The 20744-nt window shown below is 41.2% G+C and overlaps 1 protein-coding gene across 16 annotated transcripts in view; it reads right to left on the minus strand.

Annotated features, from left to right (window-relative positions):
- DOCK7 (dedicator of cytokinesis 7) overlaps positions 1-20744 on the minus strand; it is a 98706-nt gene that overhangs the window by 28358 nt on the left and 49604 nt on the right. For 8 of the 16 annotated variants that reach the window (XM_048062213.2, XM_048062211.2, XM_048062209.2 and 5 more), the window contains exons 15-29: positions 15752-15869; positions 14811-14881; positions 13851-13989; positions 13564-13665; positions 13207-13293; positions 12198-12429; positions 10740-10904; positions 9365-9534; positions 5460-5552; positions 4161-4250; positions 3062-3157; positions 2794-2934; positions 2507-2620; positions 1832-2002; positions 647-786 (exon numbers count right to left, since the gene is read on the minus strand). In XM_048062213.2, the coding sequence (XP_047918170.1) occupies positions 647-786; positions 1832-2002; positions 2507-2620; positions 2794-2934; positions 3062-3157; positions 4161-4250; positions 5460-5552; positions 9365-9534; positions 10740-10904; positions 12198-12429; positions 13207-13293; positions 13564-13665; positions 13851-13989; positions 14811-14881; positions 15752-15869 (1929 nt within the window). The remainder of the gene's footprint in view (positions 1-646; positions 787-1831; positions 2003-2506; positions 2621-2793; positions 2935-3061; positions 3158-4160; positions 4251-5459; positions 5553-9364; positions 9535-10739; positions 10905-12197; positions 12430-13206; positions 13294-13563; positions 13666-13850; positions 13990-14810; positions 14882-15751; positions 15870-20744) is intronic. The other 8 variants (XM_048062218.2, XM_048062216.2, XM_048062215.2 and 5 more) reach the window with 3 other exon arrangements.

The raw sequence follows: 20744 nt of genomic DNA on the forward strand, positions 1-20744 counted from the left end.
GGACTGCAGAAGCAATCAATAATTTCCATTGAAATCCATTTTAAAGCGGTAAGGCAGAATACAGCCCTAAATAACATAAGTAACAGACTGGCTGTCAGGACTACAGGCTACACTCCTACTTCAGAAAATTATTTGCTGCACAACCCAGGCAAGTCACTGACTAACTCTGCGTGCTTGACTCTATTAATCTATTTATGTAACCCACAGGGGTCTCACTGATGCATAATTTATGTTTACACAGAGCTGGTAGGGCCACAGGCAAAATGCATTACAACATTTAAAACCACCAGCACCAGAGACTTCCTAAATGTTGAGAATTATCTGTTTGTTACAATTGAGAATAGCTTTTTCCTCTCAGAGCTCCAGAGGTGCCCCTGTGGCCAGCTGGGGGCTCCAGTAGGAACCTCTCTGCCTCTTTCTCAGCTGGAAAAACGTGATTGGAATCATGTTTACAGCGTCAGTGGTAAGGAAGTAAGAAATACAAGGGGCATGGAGAAAGAAGATTCTCAGAGTTAAATAATAGGCTTCTCACCTTCTCAGCTCACCAACATAAATCAATTCTGGCCAGGCCAGAACTTGGTTGTTATCCACCATTTACTTCAAATTACAGAAAACTCATGGGAGAAAAAAAATTGTAAAGATTTACCCTTCTGCATCAGGATCTAAAATGACAGCCAGTTCTGTTAACACAAGCCCAGCCAAGTAGTGCTGTTGGCGGAAAGGCACAGACAATTCAAACATGTTTGCAATCTTCTGGTCTTGGACATTTGTGGAGAACCCAGAACTCTGTGGAAAAAAAAATCAAGTTTCAGAAGATGCATAATAAGACCCCTTAGAACACAGAGAGTTGAAGTCTACAAAACATATCAGAAGCAGTTTTCAGAATTAAAGACAATTCCACGTAAACTACCTTTTCACTTTTTTTTTGTTTGGATCTAGGCACATTTATTTACACTACATCCAAGCTTACTAGCTCTCATCTTAATTCTGTTTGTCATTAATGCCTTCTCACCTACAGGGCAGGCCTTAGGGAAGTTAAGCCAAATAACCTTTAAAAGTGGATTAGTTAAACTTTTAACTCAGGTATGGATGCTTTTATTCAGGCTTAAGAACACTTTAATTTGATTTAGTTTACTTAATTTTTCAACTAATTAATCCGATTGAATGACATACTAGTTAGCTCAAATTACTACAGTGCACAGAAAGCCAGCCCCTTGTTTTCTAAGAGGGTAACACTGCACAAAGTTTTTTAATAGCTCATTTACATTCATGCATAATAAGGGGCTACGTACCTAGGAACAGAAGGATGTTTGGACACTAGAGGAATATAGCTATGGCTTTTATTTTTTTACATTATAAGACCAAGTAAGTCAAAATCTACACGGCAGGAAAAACTCTTACGCTTGCCTCCAACATTCAAGGTTTGGATGTAAGAGACAATTCCAGCTTTTATTGCTGAAACCCACATACGGGTTCAAGATGTTGCAGGAAGAAGTAAAACCAAGATTGCTGTATCCAAAGCCACATCACCCAAACTGCCAGCAACTCTTGTACGGTTTCCTGAGCCTGTCCCACACATAACCCACATCCCTCCACCGCAACCTTTCCCCAGCATGTCGTTGGCAATGGGGCCTTTCAAGAGAGAGCTGTGTTTGTGCACTTCTTAGCTGTTCACCTGTTCTTTCTTGAATGAAGTTAATTTCTAAATAAACATTTCCAATACTAGCAACCAGAGACTGAAAATGCAGGTGATACATCTGCCTCCTATGATTTAAGCCTCAGAACAGAGCTCAACTTGCATATTCACAAAGGATCCCTGTCACAAGGGTACCTGAGACGTTGCTGAAGACACAGATGGTGATGGAGATGCAGGTGGTGTGAGCAAGCTGCAGGGTAAATTCAAGGTCACGTAGTGCTCATGGCTGCAGACGATGCGAAGGAAGTCCAGCCTCAAAGATACCAGGTTACTTGGGTTCGGTATGGTATAGAGCTTTGCTGACACCTGGCAAGTTTAACCCGTAAGATTGCAGTCAGCACCGAAACAGAGTATAAAGGCAGCCCCAGCTCCCCTGTCCCATCACTGCTCCCAAAAAACACTTCCAAAGCAAGAACTAAAGAACTTGTTATCATTAAATGATCACATCCATGTCACTTCTTTGCGCTGCTACTGATTAAGCTTGACAGGCCCGCTGAAAAAAACATGGTAGCCTGAGCTCCCTAACAAAACCTCCTACAATTTTTGGTTCAGTTACTCTGAACGTGATGAACAGAGGGAATAATTCCTCCTTCCCGTTGCACGTCCATTCGCCCAAGAGAGTTATGCTTAATTCACATGTAAGAGTGTAATCAGAGGGGTGTAAACTCCAAACCACCAGGAATGCCTGCTTGCTCTAGAGACCTGAATAGAAAATTTCTGTGCTCATACTTCACTGTCTGTCCAAGCAAAGTTAGAATAATAGGCTATGCTACAGTTCACAGCTAAGTCATAACATTTATCTGCATTCACCTGTTTGTAGCAGGTCTTAATAAGACCAAAAACAAATCCTCTGTCCATGATAGACAATAGATCATTGAGGAAAAATGCAAGACTGGTATTGAGCCTTTCAACCATTTCTGTATCCTAGAGAAAAGGAAAAAAAAATAGGAAAGAAAATGACAAAGAGCACACTGAGCAGTAGCATGGTAATATAATGTGTTCGAATGACAATTCCTGGTCTGGGCACCAGCAAACAATACGCATGAGGTCTGGTGCCTCAGTTCTGACCTGGGCTCACTTTAATTGTTTGCCATTACCTTCTGAAACCGAGAGACTATATCACCGGCAATTGTGCTGACCAAAGCAGTTACATCATCCATGAAACGCTCAGGAAAACGATGCTTTCGCGAACCCTCCAGTTTGTCAGCAAAATACAAATGATGCACCATGCTCTTCACCTATAGGAATATAAATTACAGCGGAGTCACTTATAGAAACGAAGAGGGAGGGAAGCTCAATTGGTGCTGTTTGTGTTTTAAACTACAGATTTTAAGACAATAAGCAAAGTGTTTCCAGGTTGCTCACCATCAGCTCGAAGAAGAACCAGGCCTGCTGCAGGGCTGCCTCCCGCACGCTCCCACTGCACACAACCCACTGTAAGGCCAGCTCTTCATGAAAAAGCTACACAGATGCAAATCCAGAGTTAGTCCCAGCCTCACCATCAGCTCACAAAACAGTCCGCATGAGAAATGGTAGCACGATCCATGGGAAGTATGGCAAACAATGAGGTTAAGCAAAATAATAACTGAGAACATGACAGCAGTGGCGGCATCCCTCAAAGAAATCCCCAACTAACAATGAAGGATGATGTCATGATATGTGATGTGAGAAACGTTTCACAGCAGCTTGCTCCGAAATCGAATTTCAAGTGTCAAAAGAATTTTTCCACCCACCCAAAAAAAAAGTTTGGTGCTCAAATTAGTTCATTTTAAAAGTCTACCTTTCTGCCTGGTCTGATTTATGCAGGAAAAAGGAGTAAAAAGTGGACATATAAAGCAATTTGTATAAAGATGTATATTTACTGTGAGAAAGGCCTTAAAACAGTAAGAAAGAAACATGGCACTAAGAACCTGCTTTTTGATTTCTTTTCTTGGAAGGACAGACTGGACATTGTCAGCAATCACATTTTCATTACACAAAAAGTCAGGCATTTTGTCTTTCTGACGTGTTTAATAGGATCTCATCTCCTTTAAGGGAGTGCACTTCCCAAGTAACTCCCCTTCACTTTCTGGAGTCACTTTGGATTAACACCTATACAACGGAGTTGAGCATACATTTGTAATGCTAACCATCTAACGCACTGTAATTTTGCACGGAAGGATGTATCATTTACATGTCTAGACAGTGCTATTCATATTTTTTGAAAGCCAGAAATACTTTGGCTCAAAACAGTGTGGACATTAAATCAGACAAGCTACTCCTGATCATTGTAATTTTCCCAATTCAGCTCTGTCAGAATACTTCATATTCGCTACAGCCTGGACATTCGGAGGTGCTAAGCAACAGCAGTTCCTAATGACCTCGGAAAGGATCAGGCTATAAATAAAAGAATAGATTGCATCATGTTTTCAGAATGACTTGACCTCCCTGCCCCACAATATCAATTGTCTTCACTGAAATCTACCTTTTTAGTTGGTAATCGTCCTGTTAATGTTTGTAAGAAACTTGACGTCTCAGTGTGCGAAGACATACGATTACAACTTCGATCCGTAGCCTACGGAGTGGAGATGAATGAATGATGACAGGACATTAAAGTTTGCTGTGGATGTGTTTTGCAGCTCAAGGACAATGTACGTTTACAAAAATACTGTTCCAACTGTAGGCTTTTACTGTCTTTACATCTTTTTATGCATTCTCAAAGACTTACTCATTTACAGATCTGGTTTAAACAAAATGACAGTACTTTTTATTGACATATTGGCTATTTAAATAACTGCATGTTCTTATGCACAAAGACACTTAATGCTGCAAAGCATGAAACCTTTTCATCATTCTATTTTATCAACATGCATATGTCAAGGAAGTAATACTCGTAATTTCAGTGCCATACCTCTCAATCTACCAGAGACCAAGCACGTGGGGATGCACCCCCCACGGCGACGCTGCTACTGGCACAGAGAATCAGAAAATCACTGAGGTTCTCTCTATGTCTGGTGGAAATAATTTGCCGTGAGTGCAAATGAACTCAGATTAAATATTTCTGGAAGACTGGTAAACTTGAAAGCAAGTACAGTTGAGAGGTATGTTCGAGGCAACCATGCAGTGGAAAGCAGCAGGCAATGGGGACTGAATAAGTTAAGTCTTTGGACTGAAGCTGCTATAAAGTTTTCATACTTTGCAACACAGAACAGATAAAATCGGACCTAGCAAGTCACTGGTTCCAGCACTTAAATTTACATCTTTCAAGAGAGAATTTCACATGTGTATCAATTTTTGTTTAACAATATTCCACTCAAACAGTCATGACTATGTGACTATGAATACTAAATGCTTGATGAAAATGGCAAGATGGTTCACAACGTTGAGAGGAATGGCAAACATGGACAAAAGTATGAAGCTGTGATTGATGTTCCCATTTAGAAATGTGCTCCATCTGAAGCTGAAACTAATGTTAATGAGAAACAGAGAAAGTAAACAGAAAAGAAAAGCAGTCACAGCATTTACATTTCACAGACCAGCAACCACTGAAATGAAAGGAGGGGACACGATCACGCGTTTCAAGGATTTTCATGCAGTGTAGTGAGGTGGTGGGGGAGAAGATGCTAATTTATAAAACAAAACTCACAAAGAAGTTTTCAAGGAATATTAAAAAAAAAAAAAAAAAAGCAAACCACCAAATTCAGAGTATGCACTGAAAAGAAGATATTCTACAGGGAAACATCAGGGAAAACAAAGCCAGAAAAACCTCTACTGAAGACACCACCTGTGTTGACTCTGCACTTGGGCTGGGGTTGGATCCCCATGGGGCTGCTTTTGGACCACCAGTGTTTACCCAGGAATTGGAGCGGTCTAAACCCTGAGCATGTAATAGAAAGCAGTTGGGAAAGGAAAGAAATATTACATGTTGCATGCCATACAGTAGTCAAATTGTAGTCCTTAAAAGCAATCAAACTGGGTACATTGCAAACATATCACCAATTAGAATCGTTAACATTGCTTGAATTCTCAGGAATTTCTTGAGACGTTTTAGTCCAGAGGATTATTTTTGTGTCTCATCACACATACGCCACACATTAATACTGCCAACAGCCCTGGCCCAGCCTGTCCTATCTGGAATGCTTGACATTAAGAAACTGTCCAGATTTCTCAGATTTTTCTCAGATCTTTTTTTAAGGTAGACTACTTGCTAGCCCACACACTATAAGCTCTACAAAGCCTTTGGAAATACTAAGAAACTTTGAAAACACTGTCAGCTCTCACAGGGTTTCCTATTCATGGACTAAAAATCCTGCAGTGTTGGTAGAGCAACCCTGTGAACAAGATTTCACATGGACATTTGGCCATTTTCTCTGGGCACTGGGGCAAACAGAGGAAAGAGGACATACCTTTTCTGGAACCAACCTGCTTCACCAAACAAAATATTTGAAAAATCATTTTTTTTTACAGCTTGATCTCGTTTGTACTCCAAATTCTACTCCTGCAGTGTTGTCATGTGTGCAAAATTACTGTGGCTCCCTCCTCTCTAGACACTCAGAACGAAGGAAACTAAGAATGAAATTTGTGTTTGACACCCAGGCTGTTCCCTAGTCAAGACCATTCAGTGGGATGCAGCGGGCGTAGCCGGGTCTCAGGATCCAGCTCTAAGGGAGGCAGCTGTGCAATGCCATAGTCATTCCTTAAAAATTCCACACAGTGTTTTCAACCCTCATCTGAGAGAGCTTTTATCCTACTTGCTGTGCCAGCCTAGGGTTTTTCCCCAATATATGAAGCAAAGATGCAGCCCATTTCATCACAGAGATTACCAGCTGCAAAGTCCATCATGCCTAACTATTCTCACAAAGACAAAACTACCCAAAGATTGAGCCCGGGATTAAAATACACTGAGCTATCCACTATTACAGCAATGCTGTAATTTTGCTTAAGGTGCCCAATAGAAATATACTGAACGCACAGAAGGAGAGTGTTTTAATCTCAACTACTTACTGGAAGAGATAAATCAAACCTTTCTGTCCTGCTCAGACCCATAGACATGCTTTATTTTGCTCACCATGAATTAAAGTAAAAAAATTTTGCAAAATGTTGAACTAAGCTTGTGTTTTGTCAAACCAGGTCTAATTCTGCTCATGCCTTTACCACACTCACATTTCTGTTCACGTTTTCTCATCACAATATCCCTTTGGTTCTGAGGATAGCCACATACAATGGTTACAGAAGCAGATTTTGTAAATGTCTGAAAGATCCCCCCCCCCCGCTTTCTTCCCTCTCTGGAAAACAAGAGAGTACAAGGTCTTCTTTTTGCTTGGCAAAGTGCCCAAAACTCCTGTTAAATTCTGTTCTATTTCTGGGCTTAAACCTGCAGCTGGATCTGTGCAAGTACATAACACGCATCTGTGAAAATCCATTATCAGAGCAATGAAACTCCACAAAGCTTTTGTTTCTTACCAGCACATCCCCAACATTTCAGGAACACTCTAAGCGGAAAATCTCATCATAGGTCTTCTTAGACACTCAATAAATTCACTTTAGTAGGGAATAAAATTTACATGGCTTCAACTCACAAATGAAAGCAAAATAAGTGACAAGACCTAAACCTATTACGTCTAAACCTAAACCTCCTCTGTTATGCAAATACACCAAAATCTTCTAAATCCTGTAAAGGGGATGACTATTTGAATTTCCCCAATTAAGTATGATGCTGATGTGAGCGAGATTTACAGCAAATTTACCAAAACTGTCAAATATCTTGTATTTCAGGAAAAAACAACACAAGACTGGACTCCAGAGACTTCCATTGAACAACCTTATTTGTCCTTTCTAAAAGCAGAAAGATTTGCAGATAGATTCATTTTGAAGTGCAAGTTCCTTATTTGGGTAGAGGTGCTTAAATCATTGCTTGGAAAAACAGAATAGGAATTTTTGCACCCTTATACACATTTCAGTATCTCAAGAAGTATCTCATGTTTTTATTGACATTAACAGAAATAATTACATTTAACTAAAATTGTGCATAGTCAGACCGAGCTTAATTTCTGATACTATCATGCTATCCTGAAGAAAACTTTCCCATTAGCAATTATGGACACACTAGTATTTTTAAAGCCTAGACTACCTCTAGAAGAAAATCTCTCTTAATTTTGTACTGTGACATTATTCACTAAGCCAGCACATATTAAGCTTCTGATACCCTGTGTAAATTCCATATGCACATTAGTGCCTATGGCATTTCACAAAAGGTCACAGTTGTTTAATTAGCAAGATATTGAAGTGGTCTTTAAAATATTTTAAGACTTTCAGTCCAAACTTTGATGTAAGAAATAATGATTTGCCTACCCACACGTCTTCAGCCTCCTATTTGGTCAGAAAAATGACAGCATTATTCATTTAAAATTAGCAATCTCTTTCTCACACTGTTTTTCTTGCTTTTATAAAACCCAGGCCTGGTGTCAAGCCTGCCTGGTTGGGCTGATGGCTTTATTAATAAACCTTCACTGATTTTGCCACAGGATCAAATGTAATAGTTCTCTGAAAGGGCTCAGAAATTCATCTATGCTGGAAAGAGTCAAGGAACACAGGTGGGAAAGTGTCTCATCTTGGGTAAGTTGTCACAGTTTAGAGATAAAAAAAGAACCCAGACTGAACTAAGACACTCCTCTCAGGTAAGGATTTACCAACACAGAAGGCTTGGCCTGGCTCGTACCACCTGTGTTAGGTGCAAAACTGAAGTGCTCAAATTGGGACTGCAGCAGCCCTACACACTTGGAAGACACCAGAGGGGGACAGGCACTTCTGCATGTGATTCCTATCCTGTGTGGCATAAATTGTCTGTCAAGGAGCTTTTTTTCTCTCTGTTGATTACACAGGAAGCCCTGACAACCATGCTTCCAAAACGGACGATGTACCTGAGGCTAAGCAGTATGAATCTAGGCCCAAACATGCCATAAACGTGTGTATGTACCCTGAGAACCTAATACCTGGAGTAAGACCGCATCAGATACTCTTCATTAATTTGCCCACATTCACTGGTAAGCCACTTTTAGCAAGTACTAAAGGTGTGGGGAGTCATCGTGGGTGCTTGAGTTAGCACATCATAAATTCACTCTGCAGCTCAGCTGGCCAGACCAGGGCTCAATTACTAACCATCCGAAATCTGTCTGGCCATGAAATATTCCTGCTGTGTGCAAGGTACCTGCTCCGGACATAGGTAAGTACAGAAAGCATTTGAGCAGCCGTTAGTGCTGAACACAGAGGAGAAGAGAGTTTGGGTTTGGGAGGTAAGAAGGGTCAAAGAGTGGCAAAGTAGGGGATGCAAAGTTTGGGGAGACATTACAACGCTGGTCAGAGGATACAGCTGCTGGCCATGTGAAAACTGAGGTAGTAAAACCTTTCTATTTTTACTAGTCTTGGAGAGGCAAGTCCAGAAGGACTCTTGGCCTGACTACCATGCTTGTGGAAGTAACACTGGCAGGATGTCTATAATGTCAGAGAGATCAGCAACAATTTTCAGGGACTGGAGTGTCAGGTATGTAACCAGCAACCACCAGGAAGAGCCTGAGAAGGGGCCATTTTTCCTTTTCATAGGAAAACACATAAAAACTTCCCCGTTATTTCTTTAGATATTAAATAAAAGATGCTGAAGTCCCCCTAAAGCCCGCAGCAGTGCATTCATACCTTACTGCCAATGATGGAGCGAACTTCGTCATCAGGCGAGGTGGGGGTCCCAGATATATCTGGGTTGCTGTTGCTGAGGCTCCGTGAGCGGTTCAGGTTCAGGCTTGCTGGCCGTACAGCAGATCGAGCCATGGTGGCATAGTGCACTGACCCCCCTAGGCCACCAGGACCTACGGTGTTGAACAAAAGAACATTCTGTTACACCAATAGCCTTGATCCCGTGCTGCTTTACACCAGCCTGCTACAGCAAAACCTGTGTGTAAGCAGTAGGTCTGGCCCTTAAGGAAATCTTCCCCATGCTTCCCCTGCCTGGTGCTCCACGGCAAGCACCAGGGTGATGGGATTAAAATCCTATTTTATTCACTGATCTGTGGGAAGCAGGAAGATCCCAGTGGCTTTAGGCAGCCAGTGTGAGGTATGTCTTTAGCCAGACCAAACACTGGAAAACCACTGAAGAACAGGGCACAGTTTTAAGCACACCGCTTTTCCAGTCCTCCTTAGATGTCTTCCACAGCAGGCAAGAAACAAGTGCTGTGAACAACAGTCCTTCCAAAGCCTAGTTTTCTGTGCCTCACACCATCTCTCCACCCATACAGATTCCTTCCGTATTCTCAGCAGAAGTAGAATTAATTTGTTTCCCTCCTGCACCCAGACACCTGTTTTCAAGTATTTCAGATGCCACTATTAGTGTGTCAACTTTTGCTGGAACGGGATACAAGTCCAGAAGCACTAATGAAGGAAACTGGGAAGCAAAACAGGATGTGTACCACATCCATGTACTTGCCACAGAACACAATACTTAAAGGGGGCTGATAAAAATGATGGAGAACAACTTTTTTACTTGGGTAGACTATGACAGGACAAGGGGAGATGGCTTTAAACTAAAAAAGGAGAGATTTAGATGAGATGTTGGGAGGAAATTCTTTACTCAGAGGGCAATGAGGCACTGGAACAGGTTCCCCAGAGAAGCTGTGGATGCCCCATCCCCGGAGGTTTTCAAGGCCAGGTTGGATGGGGCCTTGGCCAACCTGATCTAGTCCCGTGCATGGCAGGGGGTTGGAACTGGATGATCTTTAAGGTCCCTTCCAACCCTATGATTCTACAGAAACCAAATTTAAAAAATAGTATTTTGCCGTATTTTCACCTTGTGCTCCTTCATGAGTGACACTCAACACCATCAAATAGTTAAATCTCTGACATGGCTAACTGTAATTAAACTCATCTTCTAAATGGCAACATTGCATCATAGAGAAAGATAATAAAAAGGCTTGGCAGGGAACCAGCCACGCAATTGGAGCTCAGAGCACCTGTCAGCAAGCACTTTCTGCTTGCTTTTAACAAATTGCGACGTGAAATAAAATGAAAAAAGAGCTACCTGGTGATGGCGAGTTGGGATAGGTATTTGGTAGGCGAAAAACATAATAAATATAGGAAGCAAGAAGGCTGTTTCTGCCGTGCTGGTCCTGGTTTCCATCCAAGTTCTTGTGAAGTCTGTTTATGATCGATGCCATTGCTTCAAAAGATGCTTGGCCCAGGTTAACTGAAAGTAGTAAGTTAGAAGTTCAGTTTAGATTTCAACAATAGCCACAATCAAATTCTGAATATGCACTTCATCCACCTTCTAAAGGATAAACGGTGAAGCTTGCTAGAGTATAGCAAGCATCTGTCAAGAAAAAATGAAGCTGGTATTTGAAGTAGATCTAACAAACAGCTCGAGAAGAAGACAGGTGTGGCACTGATAATTTTCCACTTATTTTAATAACATCTAATGAATATAGGCCTGATTCCTGGAATTGGCCCAATTTTGGCCACAAACTACAATGGTAACAAAATCCTTGTTTAACTGATGAATAACACCTGGTGGATATTTATCATAATCTTCTCAGTCAACTATTTCCTCCAAAGAAATAAGAGGAAAAGTTGAGGAAAGAAAAAGAACAATTTCATTCTGTTCTCAAAAAAGAATTCTGTACTAAAAATGAGTACAGAAAATCACACACGGACCTGGCTAGGTATTTTAAACAAGTTAGGGATGAAGCAGACTTCAGATTGAGACTGGAAATCTTAGTTTTTTTCAAAGCTAGACACCAATGTCTTCAATCCTCCATATAGATAAATTAAACCAAAACAAAACACTTAAAAAGTGAAAGAGCTTTAAAATAAAAAACAAACATTCAAGCAAAACTCTTTCTCTAATAGATAACCTTTCTAAAATAAATGACTGCTATTTTCATAGTAGTGTCAGTTACCTATACTCCATCGTGTCTAAACTCCAGTTTCCTGTTAAAAATCCCAATTACCGTTTTAAATAACAAGAATTTAAGTTTCATTAAATGCTCAGTTATGCCATTTAGGCATAGCCCATAACAGGGAGCAAATGGAGGGATTATTCATGCTGACTGTATCAGATCCACAAGAGCTACAGGAACATACAGCATCTATATCTTCATAACTTACCTACTTCAAGGTTTTCCAAGGTGACTAGTGAGGTTGAAAGTCTTAGTTTCTGAATGTCAGTATGGAGACACCTTAACAGCCTCCAACGCTAAGAAAGTGCTGGGCATCCAATTTACAAAAGTCAGGCTCCTTTCTGGTATCTCAACTTGGACACCAAATTACTAGTCATTCTCGAAAACCTTTGCATTAAATATTGCTCCTGTGTATGTCACCACTGATCTGGATGCCAGCATGTTTTATTTTGAAGATACATGGTATATTAGTGGCACTAAAATAAAGCATAAAAATGGACTTCTTTATTTCTACATAAATATGATAAAATTGGAAGTGTCAAACTCTCAGCTATGTAATTCTCTATAAAACTTAAATAAAATACCTATTTGGCCTGCAATGACAGGAGGTCTTACTACCAGAAGAATCAGTTTGTCAAGCAGGAGATGAAGAAATCGCACTACCGGCTCCAGTTGAGAGGAATTTAAAGCTGAAATGCTGCTCTTCAGTTCATTTTCCAAGTTGTTTTCCATAATTCTCATGTCTCCTATTCGCACAGGGAACATGTGCTCATCCAGAGCATGGACAAGTGCAAAGAACTTGTCAAGATAAGGGTCCTACACATAAGCAAAAAACAATAATCAGCAAGAAACTCCCAAAGGAACACTGCTTTCTGTGGACTTGTGGCTCATGGGTGGATTCTCTCTCTGTCTTTCCCTCTCTTCTATCCAACCATTTAATCTCACAAAATTAGCAGAAATGCAACATCTGAGAGCTCTGCCTACATGTCTAATTCAACTAAAATCAACCAATGTTCAGAAATGGTAAGGGCAAAACCACAGAACCCACAGACTGCATTTCTAAGAATTTAGAAAAATGGACAAAAATGCACTAAAGCTATGGTACTAATTACAGCACAAATAAAATACACAAAAAACATCAAAATGAAATACGAGGAATTAATAAACTAAAAGCTGAAATGATTAGTCAAAATGATTGCCATCTTTCATTTTGGATTAAAGAAAGACACACAAAAAATACACAGAGAAACAAAAGAGGCAGAGGGGAAAAGGAAAAACAAGAAAACGTATGCCTGGACTGCATATTAGATCTGTTGTAATAAAAAACAACAGTCTGAGGTCTGAAAACAGTGTTGGCCATTCAACCCTTGTGAATAAAGGCCAAACTACTCATGTTTTTCAGCAGAACTTCTCAAATATACTCACAGCAGAATGTGGAAAAACAGGTCTGCTGGCTCAGAACTGAAAACGAGATTGCAATTTCACTACAAGTAATTACTGTACCCTTCACAGTATCAACTTTGACAGTATTTCAACTGTCAAAAGATTATCAGACTCTTCATATTCCAATGGCTAATTACAGCACAAATGTACCTGAGTATGGAGGGATGATACAGCAACAACTTCTACATTGAAAACTCCTTTGTGATTATCCACCCACTTCATTCCAGGAAGTGGAACCTGTAGGTTAGTAGAAAGATGAATGGGGATGTGACAGAAAGCAAAGCTACAGTAATTCTCATTAAAATTGCCATTTCCTTTCATTTTACTGTCAGATCATACACGTGTACCCATGCATAAAGACACACATCTGTCGAAACTTAGCATTTAAGAAATAAGAGTTAAAAATACACATGCACGCACACATAAACATATAGGTACACACATATCCTCTCACTTTTTTTGACAGAAGTATTCTCCTGCTGATTTCCAGCATGAAGAACAACTCACCTCTGGAGAAAGCACTGAATAAGCCTGGGGTGGTTTTTCCAATGAAACAGGTAGGCAGAACTGACCAGTCTTTAACCGCCCATTTTGAAGCATCGGTATCCACTTTAAAGAGAAGGAATTAAAAAATAAGAAAAAACCAAAAACTTCTTTAGGTTTTCTTGAACTTTGCAGGCTTGACTGTCTCAAACTCTACAATGGTATATACACTTATGCTGATGCTAAACAAATTGCAATTAAATGCATTACGAACGTATCCTGAGCTGAAAAATAGATTGAAAGACACTCACGGTGTATCCAACTGGAGTCTCTAGGGGAGTGTTTTGCTTTTGTTGGCAGCTGACATGGTAGAAAGTAAAAAGCAGATGGTGGTGGTCAGTTAAAGTGGCTGGAAGCTTAATCTTGATTTCCTCATGAAAATCGGGCGACCTGTGCAGAGACCAGACCCTCAACTGAGTCATCAATATAAGCAGCGTGGTTTACTATCTCATGCTTGAGATCTTTTAAGTATCTGGAAGGAAGGAGTTATACGGACCATACAAAGAGATTAAAAGCTTCACTTTCTAATTACCAAGGACTGGAAAAACTTCCAGTGTGCATTTCCAGCGCACAAAATATGCAAGCAGCAGCCTGGTGGTTGCTGCACTGCAGTCTGTCCCCCCCCCACAGCCATTCTGAATTGCACTGCTCCACACAAGCAATGAACTCTTGTCACAGGCTGGAGACTGCCACAATACCCAGCCTGAAGGACACAATTCTCTCCCTGGTACAACCACAAAGACATGCAGCATGGTAAGGCCAGACTCAGCACTCCTTACCTGAGCTGCTGTGATGCTGCTTTCAAGACCAAGTACTTCCAATTTGTAACTATAATCTAAAAGGCTTTAAGTACCTAATTACTCAACGCAATAATAAAACACATGCTAACAAGAGTTTATAACATAAATCATCATGCCTAACTGGAAGGTTATATTTAAAGCATCCGCTGAGTTGCGCTAAGTGCTCAGAATCACGGCCTCTGACACAATGCTCTTGATTTGTACCAGAGCACACAAAGACTCATCTCCTCGTCACCACAAAGCTCTAACAACATCAACTGACACTGCAGGCGTCGCTGTAGGTGCTATGCAGACAGTCACTGCTACATAAGTAACAATGAGACAGATTCACAGCAGTAAAACCTCTTTTGGGTGGAACCACACTATATCCATAGGGAGCCAAGTCTGTTTACAAACTGCCGTATGTTTTACCTGTTGTGGTAGACTACCGCTGTGTAAGCTTCTTTGGAAAATTCAGGACAGCTAGATTTGCCAAAGATGACCTGTAAAAAAGAAAAAAATCAACAGAAATCCCCCCAAAAACTGTGCCAAGAATCTGTTCCACAATCTCGTGTACAGCTCTATTAATCAGTCTGTGCAGTTGCAACTACTTGGTACATGCTCCTTCACTTCTATGCGACATTTTACCCAGTCACTGAGGAGTTTACAATTTTAATAATCCCATTTGCACATGCACACAGATACAGCTGAAGAACTGATGCATGTAACCATCACCAGGCAGAGCCAACAAGAGATTTTCCCTGCTATTTTGCAGATGCAAAAGGGCAAAAATTAGGAAGATCATGAATTCAGGAGAAATTAGAGGGAAGTAGAGAAGGGAGAGTACATCAAGAGAATCAGGTCAACGGAACTGAGATGAGGCAGACTAAGGAGAATAGAGGAAATTAACAAGTAAGTAACAACAAACTTCTCTACAGGGATTTTCATCACAAAGTCTCAAGCCACACTACAAGGAAGGGCAGTTTCACAAGAACTGTACAAGTAACAGCCTAGGGGGGAGGCACCTCACACCTAAACCTTCACCAAGTGCTGATCACTTCTGGCACCGAACACAAGTATAACTATCACCTTTCATTTCTTAGGCATGGAAACAAACACACTACTCCAAGCACAGGGTGTCCGCTGCCAATATCTTGGTTTAAAACGCTAACTACTCAGTTGTTACTTTGCATACTCCATATAAACTCCCTCTATAAACACCTTGAGATATTCTGATTGTATGCTTCCTGGAACTCTGTATTTTGAAAGGTATTTTGGTGAGGTTTCTTTAACACTGGGATTTTATGGCTGTAATGTGTATCCTGTCCCGTCAGCACACAGCACTCACACTGAGCACAAAGCTCTCCCCTCACCGGCATAGCATTGCTGGGGTCCTCTCCATACATGAACTGGACTTTGACAGTGATATTCCTGGCAGATCCTTGGCGGTTGGCGAAGTTAAGGCTCTGAGGATAGACATAAAGAAGGTTCCTGCAAGAGACAAAGGCATCTCTGTGAGAATGACAGGGTTTACATCATTATTAATGCTATTATTTAACCCCCTAAAGAAACAGACTCAAAGTGAAGGGTTTGTTATTTTCCATTAGTCGGTGGTTTCTCCTGAACACAAGTGCACACCCGCACAAGTGACTTGATAATGACCTCTTCTTTTAGACATCAAAAGTCTTAAATTACGTGATATTTTGGAATTGTTCCTGTTTGTAAAGATGCTTGAAAAACATATCAAAAATTTTCAAGTGATTACACTACTTAGCAAGTTCAAGTGGAGAGAAAACATCTCAGGAGAGTGGCTGGTTTCTGCTGAATACCTTCTTTGTTGTGACCTTCTTGTTTTTTTAATTTCCTTTCATCATGATAAATTCAGGTTACACCTCTCCTGTGACAATGGACTGAACTAAATGGACGTCTGTATTCTTGTATTTTAACAGAAAGGCAATCTCTGCAATGCCTCAGAGGAGATGGTGTCTCCAATTCCACACCCCAGTACCCACTCGGTGAAAGACGGGGATCAACCAAAATTGCCAGCTGAGATGTCAGGGTTTTGGCAAATTAATCCCATCCAAGGACTTGGTTCTGACATTCTCAACTCCATTTGCTCCCTGATACCCCTGGGTGCCCCCCTCTCTGCCGCCACCACCTAAAGCTGGGCCTAAGGCCAGCTCGAAGGGCCTGAGAAGGAACCTCCTCAAGGGCAGCATGGATGCAGAGCTCCGTCAGGCTACATGGGGCCGTGTTATGGAGCCAGACTTCTTCACCCCTCCAGGCAGAGGAATATGCTTAGCCGGCACATGGGAAATTTATTCCCTTTCAAGTCCTTCATGCTGAATTAAGTTCTTGAATCCCAGCCCCGTTGGTCGCTTTGCCTAATCGATGCTCTCTTACTGTTTCAGAGGGGGCCTGTGCCGTTTTTGTGGCTCTACTAAATTACTTTGTTCTGGCATGAATACATTTGCTCCTTGATGTTCTTTTTAAAATGAAAATGGATATGAAAATTTACTCTAAAATGTACATTGCTCATAAAACTTTTATTAAGTATTATTAGTGCTTAAGAGAAGGATTTAATGTATTTGGGAAGCCTGGCTACAGGAACCCTATATCAAAGGCGGTCTTGTGCTGGGGATTGATTTACGCTGGATAGCAGAGAGGAACCTAAGCCAAGCCTGCTGTTCTCCTACCAGCTCTTCTGCTCTGGCCTGGGAGAAAAGGAGTCATTTCAACAGCTCGATGAGAGAAATGCTACGACCTTGGAAGAGAATGAGAGAGCTACAAGCAGACGTTAGAGCTGACGTGACATGTCAGCCAGGGCCTCTGATGCACTCGTAACAACAAACACTGGAGGAAACACAGAGGCTGTTCCTCCCTCCGCTGCCTCTCAAGGCCCCGAAGGCTCAGAGGACGATTATCATGCACTACATGATTAGGAAGAAGCTCGTGTTGCCCAGAGGAATTCAAATGCTCAGATCCCACTGTAAGGCAGTGGGGGAGGTGGGTGCTTGCTCCTCTCCAGAGAGGTTCCCGGTGGAGGTACCACGCTTTTGTTGAGCAGTTACATACAGGGAGGGGAAAAAGATCCCCCCATCTGACAGCCACTCTGAGATGCTGCCTAATCAGTTTCACCTTGTTACCCTCTTTCTTTTGAGTCATTACACTGTAAATCCTCATCTCACTACTTGTATGCACAAATATCAAAGCTCAGTAGCATCTGCAGGACACAAGAGGTGTAACACCATCCTCTGAAAACAGTGAGGGGAAGGATCTACCACAAAAATAACACTGCAGCACCAACAAACAGGCCAGGCATAGACTGACAAAATAAAAGGACCGCTAATCCTTGTGCTTCCAAGTAACAGCTACCTCCTGATGTATTCACAGATTCCTACCAATAAAAGTTTCAGCCAGAAGCTTTAAACCCAAGGAATTGTGTCTGGAGCCTTTATTACAATGCCATGCAAAATGTATGCAAAGCTTATATTGTCTCAAACAGATCTCGGAAGTACTTTTACCTCCGGAAAATGAATGGCTGAAGTGCAAAGGCTTCCCAAGCCTTGGAAATAACGGCACCAGGCACTCTCCTAAATATTTATATAATGTGATTGTAGCCATCTTCCAAATTTCTTCATAAATGTATTAAAACATTAAGAGCTGATCCTAACTCATAAAGGGGATGTCTACCCATTATTAAAATTCTCCTTCTCAGTAAATCCCAGAGACCTTTTTCTTTGCTTTATTCCTACAATAAAAATCATTTAAAGCCCACTTAAAGAGGGTCACCCAGGTGCATCAAAGATCTTTAGGACCATGTTTATTAAATACATCTTTTCTTGGCTGGGCTAACAGCTGTCAGGGACAGGATTCCCCCTTACAGTTTCCACAGCTCCCAAGTCTTATGGTTTCATCATACCAGAGGGTCTTCTTTCCCCTGTCTTCCTGAGTCCTGCTTTGCTTGTGGGCTGTGTGACTGTTGTGACATGCAAGACCTGGACGGTGGCATTTTCAAGAGCACTTAGCACTGCCTGATTTTATTGGCACTGGCATTAATACGGAAACATCTACAGCTGCATGTGCTTAGCAGCCAGTCATGAATTTTTAACACTTGACATCAGAGCATTTAGACTGCCTTTCCCCTTCGCAAAGCAAACCTTCCCACGGGGCAGTGCCACGTCTGAGCAGCGCTCGGGGACAAGCAAGGTCCCCGTTTTGTACACACAAAAACACTTTGTGTGACAACAATAAACAGCTAAAGCAACAGAACACAAATTCTTTGAAACCGCATAAAACCAAAGCCACCCCAAGTATTTTCAAGTGGATTGCATAAAGTTTTTTTATTTTTTTTTTTCTAACTTTTGCAGCCAGTTCTTCAAGTTTTACAGCCCCAACTCCCTGTGTCAGATGCCAAAGGCTGGACTTTGTTCCCTATTACAGAGCAGTGTCAGGCCCAGATAATAACTTTACCTAAACTTCATCTACACAAGTGACAGTCTGAGGACTTTCCCTACAGAAAATACCACTACATTGAAAGCACGTTTTATCTACTTTTTAAACACTAGAATTGTTTAAGTAGGGCTATCAGGTAAAACATTATCTCAGTCTACCATTCAAAGCAAAAACTATCAAGCGTTTCAGAGGTAAACTGTTAAGATCCCCAAGAACTTCCCACATAGGCACAATATGCGAGCAAACCAGATTCTGCACGTGTGTTTTTGTTTTTTTTTTTTTTTTTTTAACTCATTTAAACATCTCTTCATGTATTTCCATTGCTGTTAACAAATGAGAAAACGCTGCAAGAATGATGACTCGATGCAAACCTTTCAGACTGATCACCACCCAATGAATAACCCTAATTGTTTTAGCAATTTTTCTAACAGATTTTTATCAGCACCGGGTAAACACAGATTTGACGAGTTTCTTTAATGACAGCCCATAACCAGATTCCTTGTTGCCTACAGCCTTCCACTCTCAAATGAGCAATTAAGCACGTAGCTGCTCCCTACCACAAGCTACACCTGCCAGCAGCGAGCAGATGCAGCCCAGCGTCACGCAGGGGGGCTCAGCTCCTGCTTCGCAAAGGGCACCAGCAGAGAACCAGCCGGGCACTGAGTTGGCCAGAACCCCTCTTTCTGCACTTCACAAGTGCACGCCTCCAGGCTGCCTTAATGCAAGCTGTACGGAACTGGACAGAACTAGGAGGGCCGTGAGGTTATCTCTGCGCTGGTCTGTATGTATCTCAGGTCTCTTTCCAGTTCAGAAAGGATTTCTAGGCAAAAGGATTGTCCAGCTGAAATATCTGAAGAGCTGCTTAACACCACACTGCAGTTCAAACGAAGCAAAGGCTGCTCAGACAGTACAGTGAGCCAAATCATGCTGGTACAAAATATTCACCAATTAATCAGAGATCTAAAATACACTCATGTTATTTAATTATTAAGGGGGAAGGGGCAGGTTACCTGCATATTATCAACCCTTCATCACACAAGAAATTCGTCGTATGAGATAACAATTTTGAAAATAATGTTTCTATTGATGCCTTGTATTGTACACATGCATGTACATGAACAACAACAAAAAAAGTCCAGATGAGGAATTGCTAGAAGAGTCTATCAAAAACCTGAAAATCCTGCAAAGTACAGACTATATTAAGCCTGGACTTATTTTTGGATTGCTATGAGAGATTCCAGAAAGAAAAATACCTTTCACTCATACTGCACTACTCCTTGAAAAATATACATGCTTCCGTGCAGAGACCCAGTGCAGAACTGGACATTTATTTCAGAGTACCCGTAGACTTGTTTTATTCAGTGTGAATCTTAAACAGCAAGGGAAATCGTAAGGTGAGAAATGTAAGCAGGGTATTATTTATCTCACCCACCTCTGGAAAGCAGCTCTTAAAAAATAAGCTTTATATGGTGTAAATTACTGCACAAACCTTAAGACAGTAGAATCACATCCAGACAATCTCTGGACCTAATTCCCACTTTCTCACTTAATCTGAAGTAGCTGACAAGCAAATCCACTGCGGTGCGATGAGTTACATCAGAACACGGCACAAAATGAGAATCAGATTGTGTGAATCATCTGGGAATATTGTGCCCTTCCATAGCTTATCAAAGAGCTGCATAACCTGAACAGCAGCATCCAGCGCTCTTGAGCAGCGTAAACCCTTTTATAGTCCTAAGGGAATAAAAGGAATCAGACAACACAAACAAGAAGCAGTTTAGGCCTTGTCAAGATTATGACCCACAATTAATCTATTAAAAAAGCCTTGTGTCAAAAACACGTCATACATCATCATTAACATTTTATAGCAGCATGTCTGGCAGATGGAAAAGTTCAGAGGCAGCTTAATCA

This window comes from Anser cygnoides, chromosome 8 (genome assembly GCF_040182565.1).
Source record: "Anser cygnoides isolate HZ-2024a breed goose chromosome 8, Taihu_goose_T2T_genome, whole genome shotgun sequence".
In the NCBI taxonomy this organism is placed as follows: domain Eukaryota; kingdom Metazoa; phylum Chordata; class Aves; order Anseriformes; family Anatidae; genus Anser; species Anser cygnoides.